Source organism: Pituophis catenifer, unplaced genomic scaffold (assembly GCF_029215685.1).
Source record: "Pituophis catenifer annectens isolate HBS135680 unplaced genomic scaffold, rPitCat1.0.hap2 SCAF_16, whole genome shotgun sequence".
Classification (NCBI taxonomy): domain Eukaryota; kingdom Metazoa; phylum Chordata; class Lepidosauria; order Squamata; family Colubridae; genus Pituophis; species Pituophis catenifer.
The window spans coordinates 790,537-816,795 of NW_027256896.1; the positions used below are offsets into that span (position 1 = coordinate 790,537).

Below are 26,259 nucleotides of genomic sequence, written 5' to 3' on the forward strand. Positions count from 1 at the left end.
TGGAATATTGAATGCAGAAAGTTTTGATCTTGAATTTGGATGGCATGCTTACTTATTCTATGAAAATAAAGTGGATAAAGTATTTAAAAGTCATATACTTAGAGACTCCCTGATGAAAGTTTGGAAGAAGCACCGACTCAAATGGGATTATAAAATACCGCTATGGCTGGATCTTGGTCATACCTTGTGGAATACAAATATAATGTCACTCGGGGGGTTTTTATATAAAGAGGTTCTTTTTACAGATGCGGGCAGATGGCAGCTGAAGACATTGCAGACACTGTTGGACGAAGGGATTAATTTAACCTGGTTACAATATAATCAATTACAAATGAGATGGAAAGAGGACCAAAAAACTGGTATTATGTTGCATGAGGAAGAATTGGTTAGACATATAAGAGAGAAAGGTCCAATGCATATTAAAAGGCTTTATAATGTTTTGTTAGAAAGAGATTCAGAAACGGAATTAGTTAAAGATTGTATGATTAAGTGGGCACAGAATTTTGAAGAACCAGTGATGCTGGAAACTTGGGAAAAAATTTGGGTTCAGAATGTTAAATTTACACAGTCGCAAAACCTGAGAGAAAATTTTTATAAAATGTTTTATAGATGGCATTTAGATCCTAAAAAGTTGTCATGTATGTACCCTAATGTTCAGCCAAAATGTTGGAGATGCGAATGTTTGGATGCTACGTATTATCATGTATGGTGGACCTGTAGGAAAGTTAAGGCTTTTTGGATAAAAATTTGGTGGGTCATGCAGAATGTTTTGAAGAAAAAAATTCAATTTTCTCCACAATTGTTTTTATTGGGTATAGTTAAGGGTTTTACACAGGGTGAAATAAAACTAATATTGTATATGATAACAGCAGCAAGATTGTTGATAGGTAAATACTGGAAGAATGAAGCTTTGCCTACTATCGAGGAATGGACTTTGAAGATGGCCAGTTTTGCAGAGATGGCGAAGATTTCAGCGTATTTAAAAGATTGTTCACAAGAGACTTATGAATGGGAATGGAAAAGGTGGATAGAATATGTTCAGAACAAATACCAAACTAGAAAGTATCAAATAGCTTTTATTTGAAAATAATGTATTAGAAATATTTTAATGTAAAGAGACAAAGAGGAAAAATTATATAGGGGGAGGGATGGGTTCAGGTTTATTTATTAGTGTTATTAGTTATGAGTATGTAATAGGGAAGTCTGGGGGGGGAGGGTTAGGGAGGGTTAGGGAGGATGGGAAGTTTGGGGAGGGTGGTGGGGGGGTGAAAAAAGGGGTGAAAATGTAATTGTAAAACTTTTGCAATAAAAAAAAAAAAAAAGAAGGTCTGAGACCGAGGGAAGCCACTGTTCCTCAGACGGCCGGCTGTGAATCCCTTTTTGTGAAATGGGGTCATGGGGTTCAGATGGGTTTGCTGATCACATACCTGGCTCCCTGCCACGTGGCAACAGCCCTGCCCGAGCTACTCAACGTCATCGTTGAGCGGTGGCAGTTGATACCCCTAGGCTTATGGTCATGGGAGATTTCAACCTGCCGTCCGTGGGTGAGACGTCGGAGATGGCTTGGGAGTTCATGGCTTCCATGACAGCTATGGACCTGACCCAGTTAATTCATGGCCCTACCCACACAGGGGGAAACACGCTGGATCTGGTTTTCGTCTCTGGACAGTGGTTGAGGGATCTTGAGATAGGGGATATAGTTACTGAACCCTTGTCATGGTCCGATCACTCTCTCCTTCGTCTCGACTTTCGAACCGCTGCACCCCGCCGCAGGGAGGCGGAGCCGGTAAGATGGTTCTGCCCCAGGCGCCTGATGGAACCTGACAGATTCCAGACGGAGCTTGGGCCATTTCCTGAGGTTCTGGCACACGCCTCGACTGGAGACCTGGTGGCCGCCTGGGAGAGGGCGGCTGCTGGAGCTCTGGATCGGGTCGTGCCTTTGCGGCCTCTGACCCGGCACCGATCTCAATTGGCTCCTTGGTTTACCGAGGAGCTGAGGGAGTTGAAGCGCCGGAAAAGATGCCTAGAGAGTAGTTGGAGGGCCAGTCTTTCTGAATCTGACCAGACACTAGCGCGGGAGGACCCCTTGGAGGGTAGAGCTGAGGATTTTGTTCAGTATCTGTATGACAAAATCACTCAGATTCGGGAAGATTTGGACTCTGACTGGGTAGTCTCAGGGGGAGAGACAGGGGCAGGTCTTGAGAATGTTATCTGGGATGAGTTTGATCCTGTGACCCCTGAGGACGTGGACAGGATTCTGGGTAGACTGAACACGACCACTTGTTTATTGGACCCGTGTCCTTCCTGGTTAGTACTGGCTTCCCGGGAAGTGACACGAGGCTGGCTCCAGGGGATTATAAACGCTTCGCTGGGTGAGGGTGACTTTCCCGCCGCCTTGAAAGAGGCGGTGGTGAGGCCTCTCCTCAAGAAGCCTTCCCTGGACCCGGCAATGTTGGTAAATTATCGTCTGGTCTCCAACCTTGGCTTTGTGGCGAAGGTTGTTGAGAGTGTGGTCGCGCAACAGCTCCCCCAGCACCTGGATGAAATGACGTATCTGGATCCGTTCCAGTCGGGCTTCAGGCCCGGGTACAGCATGGAAACGGCATTGGTCACGTTGGTTGATGATCTCTGGAAGGCTCGGGACAGGGGGTGCTCCTCTGTCCTGGTCCTGTTAGATCTCTCAGCGGCTTTTGATACCATCGACCACGGTATCATGCTGCACCGGTTGGAAGAGTTAGGGGTGGGAGGCACTGTGTTGCGGTGGTTCTCCTCCTTTCTCTCTGACCGGTCGCAGTCTATGTTGACAGGGGGACAGAGGTCGACCCTGAGGCCCCTCATATGCGGGGTGCCGCAAGGGTCGATCCTCTCGCCTCTCCTGTTCAACATTTATGTGAAGCCGCTGGGCGAGATCATCCATGGTTTCGGGGTGGAGTACCATCAGTACACTGACGACACCCAGCTGTACATCTCCACCCCGGATCACCCCAACGATGCCCTTGAAGTGATGTCCCGGTGCCTGGAGGCCCTACGGATCTGGATGGGGAGGAACAGGCTCAGGCTCAACCCACCCAAGACCGAGTAGCTGTGGTTTCCGCCATCACTGACTATTGGGGGCGAATCATTGGCCCCCACGGAGAGGGCTCGCAACTTGGGCGTCCTCCTGGATTCACGGCTGTCTTTAGAAGAGCACTTGACAGCCGTGACTGGGAGGATTTTTCATCAGGTTCACCTGATTCACCAGTTGCGTCCCTTTCTGGATCAGGACTCGTTATGCACGGTCACTCATGCCCTTGTCACCTCCCGCCTGGACTATTGCAACGCTCTCTACATGGGGCTCCCCTTGAGGAGCACCCAGAGGCTCCAACTGGCGCAGAGTGCGGCTGCGCGGGTGGTAATGGGAGCAACATGGCGTTCCCATGTAACACCCCTCCTGCGCGAGCTGCACTGGCTCCCGGTGGTCTTCCGGGTGCGCTTCAAGGTTTTGGTTACCACCTTTAAAGCGCTCCATGGCTTAGGACCTGGGTACTTGCGGGACTGCCTACTACCACCAATAGCCTCCCATCGGCCGGTACGCTCCCATAGAGAGGGGCTCCTCAGGGTGCCGTCAGCCAAACAATGCCGACTGGCGGCCCCCAGGGGAAGAGCCCTCTCTGTGGGGGCACCTACTATCTGGAACGAGCTCCCCCCAGAGATACAGAGGATCCCGGATCTGCGCACCTTCCGCTGCGCTTTAAAGACATTACTATTTCACCAGGCGGGCCTGGCCTAATTTTCTCCCTCTATTTAATTTTTAAATATCTTTTAGTATTTTATACATTCAATTTTAAATTGGTTTTAAAAGTTTGGGGTTTTAAATTTGTCGGGGCCAAAATTATTTAATTTGATTTTATTCTACTTTTAAATTTTGTATGTATGTGTTTTATTGTTTGGCTGTGCACCGCCCTGAGTCCTTCGGGAGTAGGGCGGTATAGAAATCAAATAAATAAATAAATAAATAAATAAATAAATAAATAAATAAATAAATAAATAAATAAATAAATAAAAATAAAACCCCCTGCTTAGGCAGGAAACCGTACGCCACTTCTGACAAATGGTTATCCAATATCTTTTTTAAAATTTCCACTGTTGGAGCATTCACAACTTCTGCAGGCAAGTTGTTCCACTTATTAATTGGTCACACTGTCAGGAAATTTCTCCTTAGTTCTAAGTTGCTTCTCTCCTTGATGAGTTTCCACCCATTGCTTCTTGTTCTGCCCTCAGGTGCTTTGGAGAATAGTTTGACTCCCTCTTCTCTGTGGCAACCACTGAGATATTGGAACACTGCTATCATGTCTCTCCTAGTCCTTCAATCCTTCAAATACCTACAGTCCAGCAGAACCACTGATTTTACTGTTCCAAAACATTGGGTGTGTATTCATAATTACACTTTTAGCCTACAAAGCATTTCCAAAGCACAGCTATGAGTCAAAGTTTTCCTGTTTAAGTAGAGCTTTACCCTTGCTCACTCACACTGACCCCCTCCTCACCAGTTCTTGTAGAAACGTCTTCGGCATTCATCACTTATATGTTCTGCAAAGATGGTTTTGAAATTTCTCAGCCCCCTTGGCGTCTCGATATAGCCCACTAGCCCAACGACCACCAATGGCGGAGTTTCGATAATAGTGACAGCTTCCACTTCCTCTCGTTTAGAGATTTCTGGAAATTAAAGGAAGAAAAAGACTGAGGATGTGATCCAGGAAGGCTTCATGGTGGGGTTCCCATATCCAACTAAGCCATAAGGTGATTTCTTTCACAAACCATGATTTATAGTTCTTTGGGAGGGGACATATGAAGCCTACCATTGTAAAATATAAACCATGGGTTATGGCTAAATTGTTGCAAAAACCCAGCCAGTTGAGGTTTGTTGAATTAACAAAAAGCAACCACAGATAAATACAATATTTATGCAGTTCAATGTATTTCCGATTTGATATCCATTGGTGAGGGCCTCCTTCCACACCAGCATTCTCAAACCATGTACCCTCTGCACATGGGTGGCAGTCCCAACACTTTGGGAGAGGCTGGTTTGGGTAGAGTTTTTCTACAAAAAAAAATCCCCACAATAAGTCACATAGAAATGTATACCTTGAGTGTTTCCATTTCCCACAAGTATCAGATACTTCCATTCTCTTCTGCCTTGGTCAGACTAGGGCAGAGTACTACCTTGAATACTCTGCCCTGGTCTGAGCACAATATTCTAGGAAGGATTGAAAGTGGAAGATAAAAGGAAGGAATGAGGAAGATTAGAGGAAGAGATGGATCAAAGAAACTGGGTATGTTTGGCCTTGAGAAGAGACCTGTGGTGGAATGTAGTCTGGATTCCGAGGAGGGAGGGGCAGTGGAGCATGGAAAGTTTGATCAGGAGAGAGGGTTAAAAAATGGCTCCCCCCAATTATTTCTAAAGTATATCCATAGTGATGCAAATAGTTGCTTTATTCTGGCAAGATTCTCTCTGTAAGTGAAGAGCAATACAAGAAACTGCTCAGAAGTAATTCCAGATGTTGTTTCTGGTTCTTGGGACCTCACAAGAAGGCTGAAAGTAAGGATGGAACATGATAACACTTTTCAAGCGCCTGGAGATTTCAAATAGGCCAAGATCCTGCCAGCATGTGGGACATGGAATAACCTAGGCAAAGACAGAGCTGTGAGTCCTGTATTTGACTAGGAGAGCATCAGGAAACCTGTGTGGTAACTAGACAAAAAGACTAAAGAGAACAAGAAGCAAACGACTTCCCTAAGTACATGGATGTAACCAGGAGTGAACTTACCTTGAGGAGGAGGAAAAACTTGGTATTAAATTTGAAAACAAACTCTTACAAGAAAGAGTAGTTTGCCAAAGAAACCAGTACCTAAGGTAATAGTGGTCTGCCCTTTTATGGGTGAGTTCAAATAGAAGCCTGATAGCGGGCCACTTGTCAGGCATGCTTTAATTTGCATGGACTTGGTGGCCACTGTAGCCCCTTCCAGTTGCTGAGGTCCATGAAAGTGAGGAATAGAATTAAGCAAACATGGCACATACTTAGTCCTGGTCTATGAAGTTCCCGCAGGATGTGAGTCATGCCAGCTTTATAGCCCAGGAAGGCTGTCAGGTGGACTGGTTTGCTGAGATCATCCTTGGGCCAACTCTTCACTTTTCCTCGATGTCGGCGGCTCCTCTTATGAGGAAGAAAGCCCAGGTGGCCATGCCTGGGAGCTGAAAACTTCCGATGAGACTGGAAAAGTTAGGGGAGGGGTGGGGAAGAGCAGCTAGTTACTACTGTGATCTTGCAAATATCATGAAAACCTTGTCAGAGAAGACAGGAAATAAAAAGTCCCAACACATCTGGAGCAGATGTGTGAAAAAACTTTGGATTCTCAGCAGACTCAGGCACAAAATGTGCAATACTAGGCTTGAGGCAACAGATTAAGGGTGATAATATTCAACTAGACTAGGCAACTCTTTCTAAGGATCGATTACCAGCCAATTCCTTTGCCCTCTTTAGACACACCAAATATTTAAGCTAAACTATACTCTCCAAATACAAGAAGGCATTCTGTCTGGCTCAGAAGGGATATAAAAGGGGCATGGCTTTCATATATGTAATCTGTTTATGGTATCAAGTTTTATTATGTATTTGTTATTGATTGCAATAAAGATTCTATTCTATTCCAGGTTGAGTAAAGTCTGCTCCATATGTGAAATCATCTATTTTTAGGTTTAGTAATCTCACAACAAAGAAAGAGGTTTCTCCACCCTGTTCATACAATATGCTAAGTAAATAAGTGAGTAAACAAACAAACAAGCAAATAAATAAATAAGTGAATAAGCCATATCCCCATTGGGTTCATGTAATAAACCTTGGCTGCCATCCCACATTACTTGGCTTCCTGGATGCCCTGACATGCCCTAAAGCTGTCAAAAAGCAAATCACATTTTGGCCTTTGGTGCTGGGTGAACAAACAGAGTACTAATTCCTAATAAGGCACTAATTCACATGTGCTTTTGACACATTTTGCAGAGAATATCGTCACTTCAGAATCCAGTGAATTAAAGGCCATTGAAGTAAAAACTACACTCACATTTGCAACTCTTAAATTGGTATATTTTCCTAATGCTTCTTAATGAACAATCATTTTCTTCCCAATTCAGATACAATATGAAAAAGTAAAGTTCAACAAAACTTACAGAATTCCCTCCCCCCCCAATTCAGTTTACGTTACAAATGTCTAAACTCTGGCATCAAATATTACTTTTTAGTTACTATTCTAAGAACTGGGATAGCCCAGATCTTAAGAGTTTGTGCACCCAATTCTGCCTGTGACTGGCTTGGTCTAAGCATTCACATCAGGAGCCCTTTTCCTCTCCCAATGAGATTCCCACTTGGAGGAGATTATTAACTACTTTAAGCAAAGATGGTCTGATGGCTCCAGAGCATTTCAATAATTTTGTACACTATTTCCAAGATGCTGTGTTCCTCCCCACTACTCTCCCACTTAAGGTGTGATGAGCAGAGTCCTGCAGCTGAATAACGGAGTTGAAAAGGGCCTTGAAGGTTACCTAATCCAACCCCCTGCTCAAGAAGGAGATTTATGCCATCTTGGATAAATGGTTGTCCAATCTCTGCTTACAAACCTCCTGTAAACCTCTGGAGGGAGGCTAATGTTTAAGTTGAATTTAAATGCAAATAAGATTGTACTCTAGATATAGTTTGTAATCCACAGATGTGTTAAAAAAATGGCATATGAATAAAAGATGAAAAGAATAAAATATCAGCTGAAAAGAAAAAATAGTATTTCAGCTGAGAGTAAAGAATGAAATAATAATACTGAAGAGGTTATTTCCTTTAAAAATGTTGTAGTCGTTACAGGTGGTAAAGTGATAATTGCAGATGCATAGAATCTACCATATCTTACTGCAGTTTTATTATCCTTGTAAATCAGTTTACAATCCTCATGAATTTGCAATCTTGCTTCGTGGTTTATGGAAATAAGCCTTACCTTGAAACAGCCACAGACTCTCTAGTGTAAGCAAAGCCTTGTAGTGTAAACAAAGTCTTGAATAAAGGATCATTCAGATTTCTCAGGATCGTTCAATATAAACATTTATATTCAGTTCATTCAGAATCATTTAGTTCATATAAAATATAAAGATCAGCTCAGAGGTTATAATATAATACGCAGTGCTTATGGTTGGAGGAAAAAACCTACCTTTCCAAAGATTTGTGCCTAATTCATTTTTCAATTGTATCTTTGAAAGTATGTAGAGTTAATGATTAAAAAACTATGTAGTTAATATTGAAAAAATTAAAGAGTACAGTACAGTTTATATAAGATAATAAATGCTGAATTGCTGTGATTTGTCGCTTTCTTTCCCCAACAAAGAGTGCCGACAGTCACACTACTCAGTTGAAGTCACCACAGTAAAACTTTGCATCCAAATAAAACTTTGTTTTCCACAAACTCTTCTCTTCTCTCCAACTCCAGTTTTTCCTCATTCACTCATTTTCCTGTGGGTGCAATTCTGTGCCTATTTAGAATTTTTGACACTTTTGAAGAGACAATTTCTGGTCATCAGTGAAGAGAGAAGTAGTTACACCTCTGCTCCTCATGCTTCATTCTATTCCATTTGATTTTGAAGAGAATCACTTTTTAAAAATGGAAGATTTGGTTTCAAAGAGAAGGTGATGCTCCAAGGCAGGGAAGAGGATCCTGGGTCCTTGTTTGATGGAGCTATCTTTGCACCCTTCAAAATGCTCTTTTCCCTTTGAATCCTTTGGGGAGTGCAGGCCAGTTTGAGAACTGCTGATCTAAAAGACGTAATTGACGAAAGGCTACAAAGTACGAACTCAATGACGTCCCTCTCGCTCTGCTCCCTGGACCAAATCTAGGTGTCATTTTTACCCGTTGAAGATACGGGTGAAGGTGGGGGCCAATTGGTCAGCACAGACAAAAGCAAGGAGTTATCTTGTCTGGGCCTGGAGCTTTTCCTGGCTTTTGTCTGTGAAATAGGTCTTGCACTTCCTTTTCTGTGATCACTAGGGGTTGTGAACCCAATGGGTCAGTTGTAGGAGGCTTGGCTGGTGTTGGTGTGTCTGAGATGGGGGTTGTGGAGATGGGTGGCTGTAATTTCCTTTCAAACCTGCAGTAAAACACGTTCAGGTCATCTGCCAGTTGCTGATTTCCTTCAGCCTCAGAAGGTTTGCCATAGCCGGTGATATTTTTAAGAGTTTTCCATGTTTGCTGGTTCATTTGTTAAGAACTGATTCCTTAGCTTTTCAGAGTAGTTTCTTTTTGCTGCTCTGATCTCCCTTGTTAATACATTTCTGGCCTGATAGTACAGCATTTTATCACCTTTTCTGTAGGCTTCCTCTTTGGAAGGATGTAGCTGCTTAAGTTTAGCTGTGAACTAAGGTTTGTTGTTACTGTATATTCCCATTTTCCTGGTGGGTACACAGAAGCTGACACACTGAAGACTGTGAGTTCATCTATGACTGCAGAGGTACTTTCAAAAATATTCCAATCAGTGCAGTCAAGGCAGGCCTGTAGCTTTAACTTTGCCTCCTCCGTCCAGGTCTTCACTGATTTAATTGTTGGTTTTGTGGTTTTAAGTCTTTGCCTGTAAGCAGGTACAAGGTGAATCATGCAACGATCAGAGTGTCCCACAGCTGCTCATGGTAAGGACCGATAAGCATCTTTTAGTGTTGTGTAGCAATGGTCTAAAGTATTCTTGCCTCTAGTGGGACAATTGACATGCTGAAAGCATTTTGGTAGCTCTTTCCTTAAGTTTGCCTTGTTTAGATCTCCCAAAATAATGGCCAGTGAATCAGGATATTTGGCCTCAGCCTCCACAATCTGGTCAGCTAGAGTTCATAATGCACACAGGCTTGTGGTGGGACATAAACAGCAATTAGAAGTGTTAGATCAGGCGCAGGAAATGAAGACGTGACCAGTTCGATACAGTTAGTAACTTTATTGAAACAGTAACAAGACTGGCTGTGCGCTGCCGGAGCTCTCCTTATATTCTCTCCGGCAGATGCACCGCCCCTAGACAGCTATTCAAACTTCCCGCCCGAGGCTGGCAGCCAATCCGGACAGGTGTCCTTATAAGGACATAACACTCCTCCCCTCCTAGTTAGAAAACAGTCACTCAAAGTCAATGAACGTCACGTAATCGCGCAGGTACGTGGGACGCCTCGGCGCCCTAGTTGACCTGCGCAGTCTCACTTCTTTGTCGACGCCGACCTGGACGGACGGGGCTCCTGTGTCTCCTGGTTCCCTCCCCAGAACCGGACTTGGTTCGGCTGGCGAGTGTGCGGGGTCCTCCCAGCGCCTCCGGCCGAACCTTGGACCTCGGACTGCTGGTTCTGATGGTCTTCCTCCTGGCCTGTGCATCGGTCGTCTCGCTGTGGCCGCTCGGTGCTGACCCAGGAAGAGCGTCTGAGTCTCGGTAAGTCTCTGGTTGTCATTTGCTCCTCCCCGGTCTCCTGGGCTCTGTGGTTCGGCTGCGGTTCGGTTTCCCGTTGTCAGGGGGATGTCTCGGATCGGTGCCCTCGGGTCCGATCTCCCAGCGGTGGGCGGTGTTGACCTTGGTCTTGTGGTCCGACCTCACCGAGTTGGTGCAGGCCTCCTTGGTCGGGGTGGCAGAGGCCTTCCTTGCCGGGCTGGCGTTGGCCTACCCCGTCGGGTCAGCGGTGGTCGTCCTGGTCGGGTTGTTGTTGTGGGGCTACCTCCACGGGGCAGTGGAGGTCTCCCCTGCCGGGGTGGCGCTGGCCTCCCTGGCCGGGTTGTTGTAGGCTTTCCTTTCGCACTAGTCCCTGGTCTACCGCAGGTCGGTGGCTGGGGTCTTTCGTGCTGGGGTGTTGTTGCTGGGCTGCCCTCTGTGCTGGGTGGAGGTCCCCCTCGCCAGGGTGTTGTGTGCCATCTTCACCCGCAAGCTGTGGTGTGCCCACCTCGGGTGGTCCCCGGTCTACTGTTGTTCTTGGTTGGCAGTCCTCCGTGTTCTGGGCCCGTCTGCTGCCCCAGCCGGGTGGCCGGGGTTCGCCCTGGGTGAGAAGTCCCCGGTCTACTTCTCTGGCATCCTGCTGCCCTGGTTGGTCGGGTCGTTGCCTCCCCACCTCGTCAGGGTGTTGTTGGCCTGCCTTGCCGGGGTCTGGTAGGCCGACCTCGCCGGAGTGTTGTTGGTCAACCTCGACGGGGTGTTGTTGGCCTGCCTCGTCGGGGTGTTGTAGGCCTACCTCATCGGGGTGTTGTAGGCCTACCTCGTCGGGGTGGTTTTGTCCTACTTCCCTCCACCTTTTCCGGAGCTGGTCAATGTGACGTTTACAGACCTGTCCATCTTCCAGCTCTACTCTGTAGGACTTCGGGCCGGTTGAGCTTTCCATCTTCCCCTTCAGCCATTTCGGAGAGCCGTGGAAATTCAATGCGAAAACCGGATCTCCTATGCTGAAGGCGTGAAGCGGGCGGCTGGCCATTGCAGTCACTTCTGGGCTGTATTGTGGGTGCAGCCGGTCCAATGGTGACCTCAGCCTTCTGCCCATCAACATCTCAGCTGGGCTCTTGTGGGTGGTGGCATGCAGTGTGATGTGTTGGGTGAGGAGGAAGGTGTCAATTCTTTCCTGCCAGTCGCCCGTGCCCATTTTGGTGAGTGCCTCCTTGGTGAGTCTCACCTGTCCGTTCCCAGCTGGCCTGTAGGGGGCTGACAGGGCATGGCGAATGCCCAGTCCGGCCAGGAATGCCTCCATGGCCAAGGACGTGAGTTGGGGCCCGTTGTCGGAAACCAGCACATCCGGCAGTCCATGGGTGGCGAAGAGACGGCGTAGAGCCTGGATCGTCGCTTCCGTTGTGGTAGATGCCATCGGTACCACCTCGAGCCACTTGGAGAAGGCGTTGACGACGATGAGTAGGTGGCGCCCCTGCATCAGACCCGTGAAGTCGATGTGGATCCTAGACCAGGGGCTGCTGGGGGTCTTCCACTTCGTTGGTTCGGCTTGGGGTGGCACTGGGCGTACTTCTTGGCACGGGTCACATCTGGAGACCCATTCTTCGATGTCTCTGTCCAGTGATGGCCACCAGACGTAACTCTGTGCCAGGGCTTTCATGCGGACGATGCCGGGGTGCCCATTATGCAAGGTCTCTAGCGTTCTTCTTTGCAGAGTGCTGGGAATCAGCACTCTGTCTCCCCATAGCAAACAGCCTCTCATGGTGGACAGCTCCTTTTGCTTTCTGACGAAGGGGCTGAATTTCTCCTCTGCCTTCTCCGTCGGCCACCCTCTGAGGATCCAGGATCTCACTTGGCGGAGTGTGGGGTCCTTTTGAGTGTGGGCGGCCACATCTGCAGATGAGACTGGGCAGCTGTCGTCGTTGTCGATGTGGAAGAGGTCGAGCGTGGGAGCTGGGTCTTCCACTGGATCCTTTGATGGGCATCTGCTCAGCGCATCGGCGTTCCCAATGGACGTGCCTGGCTGGTGCACGAGCCTGTAGGAATAGCCGGCTAGGAAGATGGCCCATCTTATCATCCGCGGGGACATGAAGGTCGGGGTTGGTTGGTCGCCTGCGAGGAGCCCCAGAAGCGGCTTGTGGTCGGTCACTATGGTGAAGCTCCTTCCATAGATGTACTCGTGGAAATGTCTTACTCCTGCGACGATAGCCAGAGCCTCTTTGTCCAGCTGGCTGTAATTGCGTTCTGCACTGGACATCGTCTTGGAAAAGTATGCTATTGGGGCTTCTGAGCCATTCGGAAGTTCATGGCTGAGGACTGTCCCCACCCCGTATGGTGATGCATCGCAGGTGAGCTTGATTGGGAGCGTCTCGTTGTATTGTATGAGGATGCTTTTGGATGTTAGAAGTCCTTTGACGGCCCGGAATGCTGCTTCCTCCTCTTGGTCCCACTTCCAGGAAGCCACTTTCCCCAGCAGGCGGTGGAGTGGCTCAGCAATCGTGGCTTTCTGTTTGAGGAACATGGCATAGAAGTTAAGCAATCCAAGGAATGCCTGAAGCTCCGTTTTGTTTTTTGGGCTGGGAGTTTCATGGATAGCTTTCACTTTTGATTTGGTGGGGTGGATGCCCATGCCATCTATGAGATAGCCCAGGAACTCGACCTCCTGGACTCCTAAGATGCATTTATCTCTCCTGACTCTCAAGCCCTTGGCCTTGAATTGCTGCAGGACAAGCCTGAGTCTTTCAAGGAGTTGTGCTTTGGAATCTCCGGAGATTAATACATCGTCAAAGTATGGCACCATTCCTGGAACGCCTTGGAGGTGTTCCATCATTGATTGGAAGATTCCGGGGGCAGCGCTGACTCCAAATTGGAGACGGTTGCATTTGAATGCCCCCCTGTGGGTGACTATTGTTTGGGCCTCCGCCGTCTTTTCGTCCACTGGCAGCTGCTGGTAAGCCTGGGCCAGGTCCAGTTTGGCAAAAATTGAGCCAGTCCCCAGAGAATGCAGCAGATGTTGCACCACTGGGACTGGGTATGCGCTCTGCGGCAACGCCTTATTGATTGTACACTTATAGTCGGCGCAGATGCGCACAGACCCATCATGCTTCATTGGGGTCACAATGGGGGTTTCCCATGAAGCATGATCGATTGGTTCCAGAACGCCCTGGGCGATCAGCTTATCTAGCTGAGCGTCTACTTTTGGCCGCAAGGCAAACGGAACTCGGCGGGGCTTCAGCCTGATTGGGGTGACTCCCTTATCCAGATTAAAAGAGATTGGCTTCCCACAAATTTCCCCAGTTTACCATCGAAGACTTCCTTTAACTCTTCGATGAGGTTGTCGAGTTCGTCCCTCTAAATTTGATGGATGCCTCCGATTGATAACCCTAGCGGCTTAAACCACTCCACTCCTAGCAGGTTCGGTTGGCTGTGTTCCACGACTGTGATAGGAAGTTTGCCTTGGAAGTCCTTGAAGGTGATGTGGAGAGTGGTTCTGCCCAAAACACCAGTGGGGTTTCCGCTGAAATCCACGAGCCTCGACCTCAGGGGTTTTAGCTGGTTCTTTTCACAGGTTGGCTTCAGGCGCTTCAGATGTTGCCAGTCCATGATGGAGTAGATGGAATCTACTTCCATTGTGCATAGTGAGCCCTCTGCCAGCAGTGTCACGTTGAATTTGGTGGCACCGTCGTCGCTTGTGTGGGCGATTGTGGTCTGGTGCACTGCTCTGTTGTGGGGATATTTGTCATCCCCGCGCCTGGACTGGTTCGAGGACCGTTTGGATGTCCTCTGGGTTTCTCTGCGGTTTTCGCGGAATCTTGGCCTGGGTGGTTCCGGGGCTGGATCTGCTGCTCTGCATGCTTCGGCTATGTGTCCCCTCTTCAGGCAGCGGTGGCAGGTCGTGTCCCTCCATCTGCAGTTTGCTCTGGGGTGATCGCCTTTGCAACTGCCGCACCGTTCCCCCCAGTCGCCATGTTGGGGGTTTTCCCACCTGGGGGGGCGGGAAACCTTGTGAACGGCCATTTCCTCATCGGATTCTGATGGCGTGGCGGAGTCGTCTGAGGAGTTTGGGCCCAACTTGTGGATCTTGTGGATCCCTCTGGCTTTCACCATCGCGGCGGCTGCTTTCTCGGAAGTCTCGGCGGCTGTGGCTTCTTCGAGGACTTCCTTGAGCGGAGTTCTCTTGCGGCTCAGGAACTTCTTCTGGAGACCCACATCTCACATCCCGAAGACAATGCGGTCCCGGATGGCATTATCCACGTTATCAAATTTGCAATTGGCAGCGATTTGACGAAGTGCTGCCACGAACTCTTTGATGGATTCACCTTCCCGTTGATTCCTCTGCTGGAAGGTGAATCTGTTTGCGATCGGGGTGCCTGTGGGTGTGTAGTGTTCCTGTAGGACTTCCTGCAGGTCACTCCAGGACATCTCCTCAATATCTCTGGGCGCCATGAGGTCGATGGCCATCTCCAGGACATCAGAGCCGCAGTGGGCCAAGAACAGGGCTCTCTTGCGTTCATTGTCGAGGTTCTGGTAACCGTTCCCTCGGAGGAATTGCCGGAACCTCACCATGTACGATCTCCATTTCTCTCTTGCCGGGTTGAATGGATTCAGCGAAGCGATCGGTGCTTGTGGGGTTGCCATTCTGTAAGATGCCGCAGTTGAGTGACTTCAGCTCGGTTAGGCGATCGTGCCACGAGTCTTGCTCAGGTTCTCTTCTCTAGTCCTTCGTCACCAGTGTTAGATCAGGCGCAGGAAATGAAGATGTGACCAGCTCAATACAGTTAGTAACTTTATTGAAACAGTAACAAGACTGGCTGTGCGCTGCCGGAGCTCTCCTTATATTCTCTCCGGCAAACGCACCGCCCCTAGACAGCTATTCAAACTTCCCGCCCCAGGGTGGCAGCCAATCCGGACGGGTGTCCTTATAAGGACATAACAAGAAGAAATGAGGAAAATTCACGAGGCGAATAGTATGGTTTGCAGTTGATAAATAATAGATTTTACTGTGGCTGCTGTGCTGGAGGGAGAAGCGATGGACTCAGTTTCTGTACTAATGCAGCCTGTAAGTGTGTGGGTTGTTTTTTTTTTTAAAGTATTTTTTTATTTTTTTCCAACATAAAACATAAAATATATCTTTCAAGAGCGAAGTCTTGATCCGGTCATAGATAGGTACAATCACTTAGATATTAAAAAGCTCCATTCACAATCTTCCATTACATCTTTTAAAATTAAAAATCAGAACCCAAAAAAATTTTTTTTTTAATTATCTTATCTAATATCTTGACCAGAACTGTTCTATTATATCACCACCAATTTAATTTCCAAATAGATTTTATATACCCATTTATTTATTTTATTTTTATTTAATTTAATTTATAAAGCGCCCTACTCCCGAAGGATTCAGGGTGGTGAACAGCCACAAGATAAAAATACATCATACAAAAGTTAAAAACCATTTAAAAGTACATTAAATAATTTTGGCCCAAAAAACGAATTTAAAAACACCCAATTTGTATAAAACTTAAAAGCAAATTAAAAGGGAGAGTCAAGCCACACCAGCCTGCTGGAATAAAAATGTTTTGAGGAGCGGCGGAAAATGTGTAAATCCGGGACCCTCCGTATCTCCGGGGAGAACTCATTCCAGATGGCAGGTGCCCCCACAGAGAAGGCTCTCTCTGTGGGGGCCACCAGTCGACACTGTTTGGCCAACAGCACCCTGAGGAGCCCCTCTCTATGGGAGCATACTGGCCGGTGAAAGGCTACTGGTGGCAGAAGGTGGTCCCGTAAGTAACCAGGTCCTAAGCCATGGAGCGCTCTAAAGGTGGTAACCAAAACCTTGAAGCGCACCCGGAATACCACCAGGAGCCAGTGCAGCTCGCGCAGGAGAGGTGTTACATGGGATCGCCACGTCGCTCCCATAACCACCCGCGTGGCCGCACTCTGAACCAGTTGGAGCCTCCGGGTGTTCCTCAAGGGGAGCCCCATGTAGAGAGCATTACAGTAGTCCAGGCAGGAAGTGACGAGGGCATGAGTGACCGTGCGTAAGGAGTCCTGATCCAGAAAGGGACGCAACTGGCGAATCAGGAGGATCTAATAAAAATGCCTCCCGGCCACAGCTGTCAAATGCTCTTCTAAAGACAGCCGTGAATCCAGGAGGACACCCAAGTTGCGAGCCCTCTCCGTGGGGGCCAATGACTCACCCCCATCACCCCCAGTCAGTGATGGCACCAACTGACTATATCAGAACGCTGGAAACCACAGCCACTCAGTCTTGGATGGGTTGAGCCTGAGTCTGTTTCTCCCCATCCAGATCCGCACGGCCTCCAGGCACCGGGACATCACTTCAAGGGCATCATTGGGGTGGTCCGGGGTGGAGATGTACAGCTAGGTATCATCGGCATACTGATGGTACTTCACCCCGAAACCACGGATGACCTCACCCAGTGGCTTCACATAAATGTTGAACAGAAGGGGCGAGAGGACCGACCCTTGTGGCACCCCACATATAAGGTGCCTCGGGGTCAACCTCTGCCCCCCTGCCAACACAGACTGCGACTGGTTGGAGAGAAAGGAGGAGAACCACTGCAACACGGTGCCCCCCACCCCCAACTCTTCCAACCGGTGCAGCATGATACCATGGTCGATGGTATCAAAAGCCGCTGAGAGGTCTAATAGGACCAGGACAGAGGAACAATCCCTGTCCCGAGCCCTCCAGAGATCATCAACCAGCCATTTCCGTGCTGTACCCAGGCCTGAAGCCCAACTGGAACAGATCCAGATAAACCATTTCATCCAGGTACTGGGGAAGCTGTCGCGCCACCACACTCTCAACAACCTTCGCCACAAAGCGAAGGCTGGAGACTGGATGATAATTTGCTAACACTGCCGGGTCCAGGAAAGGCTTCTTGAGAGGCCTCACCACCACCTCTTTCAAGGCGGCGGGAAAGTCGCCCTCACTCAATGAAGCATTTATAATCCCCTGGAGCCAGCCTCATGTCATCTCCCGAAAGGCCGGCACCAACCAGGAGGACACAGGTCCAATAAACATGTGGCTACGCTCAGTCTACCCAGAATCCTGTCCACGTCTTTGGGAGTCACAGGATCAAACTCTTCCCAGATAACATTCTCAAGACCTGCCTCCATCATCCCTCCTGAATCTACCCAGTCAGAGTCCAAGTCTTCCTGAATCTGAGCGATTTTATCATACAGATACTGCACAAAGTCCTCGGCCCTGCCCTTCAAGGAGTCCTCCCGCGCTCCTGGTGGAGCAGGGAGCGGGTCACTCTAAACAGGGCGGCTGGGTGATTATCTGATGATGCAATGAGTGGCAAAATAGTTACATTTTGCCGCTTTTATCGCCACTAGATAAGTCTTAATATGGGATCTTACCAGTGTTCAGTCGGATTCAGAAAGGCTGGCCCTCCAACTGCTCTCCAGGAATCTTTTCCGGCGCTTCATCTCCCTCAGCTCCTCGGTGAACCAAGGAGCCCGGTGAGACCGGCCCCGGGTCAGAGGCCGCAAAGGCACAACCCGATCCAAAGCTCCAGCAGCCGCCCTATCCCAGGCACCTACTAGGTCTTCAGTCGAGGCGTGAGCCAGAGCCTCAGGGAATGGCCCAAGCTCTGTCTGGAACCTATCAGGTTCCATCAGGCACCTGGGGTGGTACCATCTCATAACATTACAATTTTATCAACATACATCTTAGTTTCAAATTGACTACAGCTCTATTTTTTATTTCAATTTATAAATCAAAGTTCTATCCATATTTCTTAGTCTCTAGACCCCTTCATCAAATCTTTAAATCTTAAACTTTATCAATTTACCTTTAATTTTACATATTTCATATTACATAGATTTATCTCAAAATCCATATCCTCCTCCATTTCTCCACCTATTGTTTGGCTGATTTCCAGCATATTTTATTTTGGCTGATTTCCAGCATATTCTCCTCCATACCTCCAATTTTTGGCTGATTTCCAGCATGTTTTATTTTGGCTGATTTCCAGCATAGTCACCTCCATACCTCCATCCATTGTTTGGCTGATTTCCAGCATATTATGTTTTGGCTGATTTCCAGCAGTCTCCTCCAAACCTCCCACTATTATTTGGCTGATTTCCAGCATATTTTATTTTGGCTGACTTCCAGCATATTCTCCTCCAAATCTCCACCACGTGTAGCTGATATACCAGCATGCTTTCCTCCACGCCTACTTCTATTATTTTAGCTGTTCTATTTTAACAAATTCACAGCATATTATATAAATTGCTTTTTCAACGCATTCACCCACAATTTTTAACTCAACATTATTTTAACAGATATCTTCTCACATATTTTCTCCTGGATTGTAAATTTCCTTTAAGTCATCACTCTTCATATTTATTTTAAAATTCAAAAATTCATTTAAGCATTCAAAACATTTAAAAGCTCATATTCTCATTCAATCATTTATAATCTTATTTCATGACCAAATTAGTAAATGTGTATTTATATAATCAAGTTTAAAAGGAATGGAAGTAAAAAGTAAAAAAGGAAACAGAGAGAGAGAGGAGAGAGTAAAAGTAAAGAGGAAAAAAAATAACAAAAGAAGGAAAAGAAAGAAATCAAAGGGGAAAGAAAGAGAAAGAAAACACCTCATATTAGTATTCAGGCTTCAGATATGCATTAAACATTACATTTCCATTTTAATCAAATTATATTATTTTTCTTATCTTGCAGACCACTATATTCCATTTCTTCCCCCCCCCATCTGTCCAAAACTGTTCCTTTTCAATTTCAATATTATCAAAGTTAGAAGTTCTATAAAGTTTAGTTCTTTTGTGTCTTCTTTTCCATATATGGTATCGTCTTTTCTTTTATTACCACATCCTTTTCTTTTGTTGCTGCGCTTATTAGTTCAATTATAATTGTTCCATTTTATTTCTTCTTTCTTTCCATCAATAAAACATCCACTAGACAGATTGGATATCTCCAGAGTCAAACCTCGATTGTTGCCAAAATAATCCAGTTTAAATAGCAAGACACATAATTTCTCTTCCAAGCCGCAAGCAATCCACATTTGCACTTTCACTTCGTCACAGCATCTCCATTTTTTTTATTGTATAGTTATCCGCTTGTCTTTTCCCTTTGTTTTAAAAAATTCCTGTTTATCGCCTCTTTCCTCTTTTTCTCTTCAAACATAGTCCATTCCCATTTAAAAAAAAGAAATTTTTAAAGTTTTTAACTTTCCAAAAAAAAAACAATCATTCCAAATCGGTCAGTGATAGCAATAATTCATTAATGGGTCTTTTCCTCCTGTAAAGTATTTTACTGGATCTTCTTGCCCCGGTAGTCTATAGCTGCTAATTAAGGCTAGGGGCAGTAAATGTGTGGTTTGTGTGGCTGCCTTTGATACCAGCTACACTTACTTCCAGGGGTTCCTATTCCACTCTACCATTTTGTATGGGCTAAAATACTAAATAGAACTGCCCCCCCCCCAAAAAAAAACCCACAAGTACAAGAAACCCTTTAGTGTAGATGTCAAGATTTGGTCTATACCAATTGCAGATATGAAAACCTCTGAGGAACAGAGCTGCAGGGGCTCACCTGCATGTCCAGAGGTACACAGCAGGTGGTGGCTTGATGGCTTTGAAGAAAATCTCCTGCAAAGAGCCTTTCTTCCCCAGAGGGATCAGCTCCAAGAGGCAGGGGGAAAACTCATCTCAGGTCTTCATAATTTGCTATCCGCTGTTTAACATTCTGACCAGTCTGTATCTAATTTAAACTTGAGCCCTGTCATCATCAGCAGTTGGTGCAAGGCTACCTATTGAAGGGGAAAAGGGCCCAAATAGGAAGCACCAAATTGGGGAGGGGAGGCAATCTGCTGTGGGAGGACACTGAAATCAGAACAAGAGGGAGAAAGCCCTGTTGATGCCTGCCGAGGGGCAGAAGTGGGGATCCCAACTGGCCTTCCCTTGAAAGCCTCCTGCAAGTCGTTGCCTTCAGACACCAACTACCCCCCACCGCCACCTCTCTCCATGGCCCCACAAAGGCCAGGCCCATCACTTGCCAGTACCATTATCCGACGTCTTCAGCCGAGGCTGCCGAGAGAGAAAGAGGCTACCAGCAAGTGCCTGGCTTGCCTAATGCCAAAGATGTTTCTCTCTCCCCAAGACATAAATTTAGCAGCTGGCTTCATTCTGGTGCACTATCCATTTCACCCTCGGGAGGGCTGACGGGTTGAGCACGTTGGGAGGGAGATGAAAGGTCACTCTCGACAAATATATCACCCACCACCAGCCACTGCCTCCCCAAACGCAATTCTACTTCTTGGTGCAGCCCACCCCACAGCCGAGTAGGAAGCCGATGGAGAGGGGAGCCTCTTCTGTCCCTTTGCCATTCAGCCCTGAGCCCAGACAAAATGGGCTTCCCTGGGGGGGGGGCATGCAGCCCCCAAATGGCTTTGTCTAAAAAAAGTGTCCTGCCCAAGGCTTCTCTTTTATCCTGTTGAAGAAAGACTCCGAGTGTATCATGGGGCAATTTCTCCCTATGCCAAGTTTTTTAGATTTTCCAGTCTAAAAAACAGCTCCCTCTGGCTAAAAGGAAGTGAGGTTCTGCCAGGCTGTCAAAATACAAGAGCCCTGGGGGTTCCCTTCTCTACTTTCAGATTTTTTCAGATTAAAAGGATTTGTAGCATCAACAAGGTTTTTTTCTTTCTAAAAGTGGAAATGTTTAAATCTTTGCCAAGAATCTGTCGGGAGGCATTTTCTGTGCTTTTATTAGCTCCAGAATAAATAAAAACATTCAACAAATTCAACATTCTTCATCCCAAACCACGTTCAGGATACACACTCCATATCCATAAATCTTTGGTTTCTGGTGCTACACAAGAGACCAGCCATCGTCAGACTGTGCGTGCCTGGTTGACATGGCATGTAAACCCAATTATGAGTTAGGCAAACAGGTGCCAAGAACGAGTGGGAATCATCGAGATGGCTCCTCTCCATTTCTTTGCCTTCCGGCCTTTTTACTGCTGGCATTTCAGGCGCTGTCAGTTACGGCGTCTAATCCCAGCAGCGGAGTCAGGCTCTAGACAGCGGTTCTCAACCTTGGAAGCTTGAAGATGGGTGGACTTCAACTCCCAGAATCGCTGGGGGATTCTGGGAGTTGAAGTCCACCCATCTTCAAGCTTCCAAGGTTGAGAACCGCTGTCTAAAGCCACGCGGCCTTTCCCTGCCCCCCCCTCCACGACCACTCCTCCGCCTCCCAAGGGGGAAAGGGGCACGGGGGGGAGGGGCTCCTGGCTTCTTCAGAGCTTCTGGGCTGCAGCCAAAGGGCGGCCCCGATCTGAGCCTTGGACGGCCGCTCTTGCACCTGCAGGGCGGGGGCCAATGGGGGGTCTCCGAGCACGGGCTCGGCCCCCTTCCGGAAGAGAGGAAACCCGCCTTCCGGGTCCTGAGCCGTTTGCCGGGGGCTCCGCCCGCGCCGCTGCAAATTCCGCCCCGGGGCTAAAGATGGAAGCGGAGGCGCCCCTTCCCCAGCCCCAACCATCGTGAAGTGAGGAAGGCGGGGGGGGGGGCCGGAAGCTCCGTCTGGGCGGCCGGCACAGCGGACCTCAGAGGGAGAAACGCGCCGGCCACGCGGCTGGGAGCTCCCTGACGCCCCCTACTGGACTCATCGCGTCGGCCGCCAAATTAAAGGGCGGACAGGAACGCCCACTCGGCAAACGCAGACACCCCCCTCGGCGCGCACGCGCAGAAACGCCTCCCCACCGATTGGCCGGCGGAAAGCGAAAGCATTCTCGCTAGCATACGCATGCGCACTTGTCTTCCGCCGCCATTTTGTCCGATCAGACGTTCCGGAGGCTGCGGAGATGTCGAAGGACTCGGAGCGGGCGGCGTATAACTTGCCCCCGATCGATGTTCCGGAGCCTGGACCCCCGGTGCCCTCTTCCGGCCCGACTCTCTTCTTCGAGAAGCTCTTTTACTACACGGTAGACAGACCGGTCACCCTGTACAGAGGTGAGGAGGAGGGACGGTGCTTTTGCAACTACAACTCCCGTCATCCTCAGCCGTAGCGGTTGGAAGGCGGGGCTTCTTTCAGGCGTATGGACTCCGGCTCCCACAATTCCGCAGCCTGCATGACTCTTGGTAAGGATTCTGGGAGCCGAAGTCCACATACCCTGCAGTTGCCAAGGTTGGGGAAGCGCTGGCCTGACCGGCTGAGGCTCCGTCCAGCTGCAGCGCCTTCTCCGCTCGCGCAAGGAGGGCTGGAGGGCCCCATAGCGCGTCTTCTGCAGAGATCAGCGGCTGACTCGGTTTGCCTGCCTTCCCTGGAGGCTCCGTCGGACAGAAACGAGACGCAACGGTGAGCCGGTGGCAGGCGAGTTTCAGCCCTTCGGCCGGGCGGGCCGCGCCTGAGGTTCAGATGGGGAGCAGGGCAGCCTTTCCAGGATGGCTTCCTAGAAATCAGGCCCACCGGACTGCTGTGAAGAATATCAGAAGCCACTTCTTTCATTTCTATCACTCTTCAACTTTCTTTTCTTCCAGCTTTTGCTCTTTCTTTGATTTCTTTTTCTTACTTCTTTTTTCTTCCTCACTATACATTAGTTTCTTAGTTTCTATCTTCTTGTGAATAGTTTTAATACAAATTGTGTACAAAAAAAGGCAAGCTGTCTTAAGATCCTAGCAATCACTTCATCTTTAACCTTGCTGATTAAAAGAGCTCTCTAGCTCCTGTCTGGAATGGACTTATTATTTTTTTTTAACAGAATGGATGGAACGCCAGCGTTCAAACAATAAGATTTATTACTATCACCGGGAGTTCCGCCGTGTGCCGGACATTACAGAATGCTTGGAGGATGACTACCTGTGCATCTATGAAGCTGAGATGCAGTGGAAAAGAGATTTGTATGTCTGTATCTTTCCCGAGTTTGTCTCAAATGATCTGTTATGCAGGCCACTGTTATCTGCAGCTTTATGTGCTTAAATTATTTGGAAGTATTTTGTAGCCTGTTAGGTAACTATCAGCACAGGCAGCAGTTAAAAGATGGCAAGCTTGGGAATATAGGTAGGGCCACAGGTATTCCAGGAGAAGGGTCTAAAATGGCCTATGATCAGGCTTTTTCCTGGACTTAAATTACAGTGGTGGAACAAATAAGGAAGGAGGAGAGCAGAAAGCTCATCTTCTAAAGGGGCTCTTTGCAGTCACATCAGGAAAGCGAGAAGTGGTTCCTTTGGTAAAGAAAAGTTATGAAAACAAATCTTCAGTATTTTATCTAATGCAAACATTTTGTTTGAAGGTAGAATCATAGTAAGGCTGGGCTTGCTTTGATAAAGATTTGTTAGTGGTTCAAACCCCACATGAGCACAACACTTGTGTGCTGTTCATTAAAAGAGCCATCTGTTCAATGGGAGTATGAGCCTAAAAAGATGCTGGGCACTGAGGTTGCATGGCTAACTGGAGGAACAGTTACGTGTGTTACAGCATTCTCCAAATTGTTTTTCTGCTTTCATAGGCATGTTGACCAGGAAATTGTGAAAATCATACGGGAGAGGTTAGGTGCTTGCAATGTCCGGGAAGGCGTGAATGCCGCTGAAAATTGTGCAAAGGACCTACAGCTTTTTAAAGATGTAGCCAAAGCTTATAGGGATCGATGTAAGTCAACCCCTGACATTTTTTACATTAAAATTATGTAAAACCAGATCCCATATTCTAGGCCAGTGGTTCTCAAAACTTTTTGGTATAAGGATCCTATTTACATATGTCAAAATGATTGAGGGTGTTAATAAGTTTTGGTTTATGTGGGTTATTTTACTTCACACTTAGTAAGAATTAGTTCCTGACTTCTTTATGGAGAAGATTTGGGACTTTGACTTTTTTTTCCCATGCGTGAATGTTTTTAAAATTTAGTTTTTACTTGGGTTCAACTTGCTGTGAAATTCAATTAAATGTACTTCATGAAGATTGTTTTTAATGAAGAAAAACAATAAAAAATGTCCCTAAGTATCCTCTTCAGCAATGAACTTGGATTTCTTTTCAAGTTGCTTTACGTTTTGAGAATTAAAAAGAAGCTTTTTAAATCAGTGTTCAATCCCAGTGAGTCAGGAGGACTCAGGGAGAATTCTGCCTTTCAAGAAAGTTCCTTGCTTGGCAGTGTCACCGCGCAGTAATCTTTTTGGCAGATTATTGTGTAACCTGGGTTTTTTTATTTTAGATGATGACCTAGGTGGTTTTGGATCTGCTCGCAGGTGTTTAATGAAGCAGAAACATCGGATGATTGCAGAAAGGAAGGCCCAAGCAGAGGCAGAAAAGAAATGAGCTGCGTCTTTGGTGGGAAATCAGGGGACAACCCTGGTGCAATTCTGTAGCAGATGAGGCTGAAGTGCAACTCAGCTGTAAAATGAATAAATATATAATCTTTATCAATTCCTTAATGTTCTTTGTATAAAATAAAGACATTTCAGCATAGCAAAATTTTGTCTTGTTCGTTAATGGCTTACGGAGCCAAATGCAAAGAAAACATGGTGGCTCTGGAACCGGGCTAGAAAATTCCCTGGAACTTGAACCATTCCAGTTTTCAGCCAAAACAGAATCTGGGAGGAGATCACTAGGTAAGTTATGGATGGTGCACCCTACCCTTTTCCTTGCTACTGCTGCTATCCTTGAATTTGAGCAGGGTAGAAACAGGGCTAGAAGAGACTTTGGAGGTTCCAACCCCCTGCAGGAGTCCCTGTTCTATCCTGGACAAATGATTATCCAATATTTTGGAGTCGGGATGGTTCAATGGAACAGTACAATTGTACAACAGTACAATTAATAAACTATCAAACTATTCCCTTTTCTCTAGTATCTCACATGCGTGCCCATTTTTGTCCCTAAGCAGATCACCTGAAACTGCTCTATTCACAGAACATTTTGCACATTGCTCAGGCTCAGACTATTCAACATACTTTAAATGAATTTTAGACTGCAAAGCACTGCACTACCCAGGACCTCTTTACAAAGGGGATTTTTGACCCATAGCAGCTGAAGGGCTGTTTTTGGCTCTCTCCCCTCCTCCCCGTAGCCACGTTTGCAATGGGAGTTGTCAGCTGGATCGGTGGGCACAGGGTGGCAGGGGCTTAGTGCCAGGTGGCAATGAAATCCAAGCCAATTGTTCATAAATGCATCAGTAAAGACATTGCCTCTGAGCACGCTCTCTGCTTGTCACATTAGATGGGGCTACCCTTCAAGAGTGTTCGGAGACTACAGTTGGTCCAGAATGTAGCTGCGCAAGCTATCATGGGTGCACCTAGATGCACCCACATACACCAATTCTCTGCGAGCTGCACTGGCTCCCTATTGGTCTCCGGGCACAATTCAAGGTGTTGGTTATTACCTTTAAAGCCCTACATGGCTCAATGCCAGGCTATCTTCGAGACCGCCTTCTACTGCATAGCTCCCAGCAACCGGCAAGATCCCACAGAGTTGGTCTCTGGGTCCCATCAGCTAAACAATGCCGGCTGGCGGGCCCGCAGGGGAGGGCCTTCTCTGTGGCTGCCCCAGCTCTCTGGAACCAGTTACCTCCTGAGGTCCGGACCATCCCCACCCTATTGGCCTTCCGAAAAGCGGTGAAGACCTGGCTTTTCTGGCAGGCCTGGGGCCGCTGATCTCGCTGTTCAATCTTGCGAGATCCGGCCATGGATGGTGTGCATGTGTTTTTAAAATGCTTTTATGTTTTTTTTTTTTAAAAAAATTGTGTTCATTGTATTATTTTTGTTGTAAGCCGCCCAGAGTCCCTTGGGAGTTGGGCGGCATAGAAATATGATTGATTAAATTAAATATTCAA

General features: G+C 47.3%; 2 protein-coding genes across 2 annotated transcripts in view; one reads left to right on the forward strand and one right to left on the reverse strand.

Annotated features, from left to right (window-relative positions):
* Positions 1 to 20,609, reverse strand: part of RPL3L (ribosomal protein L3 like) — a 55,993-nt gene extending 35,384 nt beyond the window's left edge. Inside the window, exons 1-3 of the mRNA XM_070954835.1 lie at positions 20,506 to 20,609; positions 6,059 to 6,251; positions 4,527 to 4,695 (exon numbers count right to left, since the gene is read on the reverse strand). Coding sequence (XP_070810936.1) covers positions 4,527 to 4,695; positions 6,059 to 6,251; positions 20,506 to 20,508 — 365 coding nt within the window. The 5' untranslated portion in view covers positions 20,509 to 20,609. The remainder of the gene's footprint in view (positions 1 to 4,526; positions 4,696 to 6,058; positions 6,252 to 20,505) is intronic.
* Positions 20,610 to 22,250: 1,641 nt separating this feature from the next.
* NDUFB10 (NADH:ubiquinone oxidoreductase subunit B10) lies at positions 22,251 to 24,905 on the forward strand. The gene is made up of 4 exons (XM_070955231.1): positions 22,251 to 22,450; positions 23,200 to 23,338; positions 23,947 to 24,086; positions 24,646 to 24,905. The coding sequence occupies exons 1-4, from the start codon at positions 22,303 to 22,305 to the stop codon at positions 24,747 to 24,749; spliced, it is 531 nt and encodes a 176-aa protein (XP_070811332.1). The 5' UTR covers positions 22,251 to 22,302; the 3' UTR covers positions 24,750 to 24,905.
* The last annotated feature ends 1,354 nt before the right edge of the window (positions 24,906 to 26,259 follow it).

Coding starts and splice junctions, on each gene's coding strand:
- NDUFB10 (XM_070955231.1), top strand. CDS start 22,303: ATGTCGAAGGACTCGGAGCGGGCGGCGTATAACTTGCCCCCGATCGAT. Junction 22,451..23,199: donor ACCGGTCACCCTGTACAGAG/GTGAGGAGGAGG, acceptor TTTTTTTAACAG/AATGGATGGAACGCCAGCGT. Junction 24,087..24,645: donor CAAAGCTTATAGGGATCGAT/GTAAGTCAACCC, acceptor TTTTTATTTTAG/ATGATGACCTAGGTGGTTTT.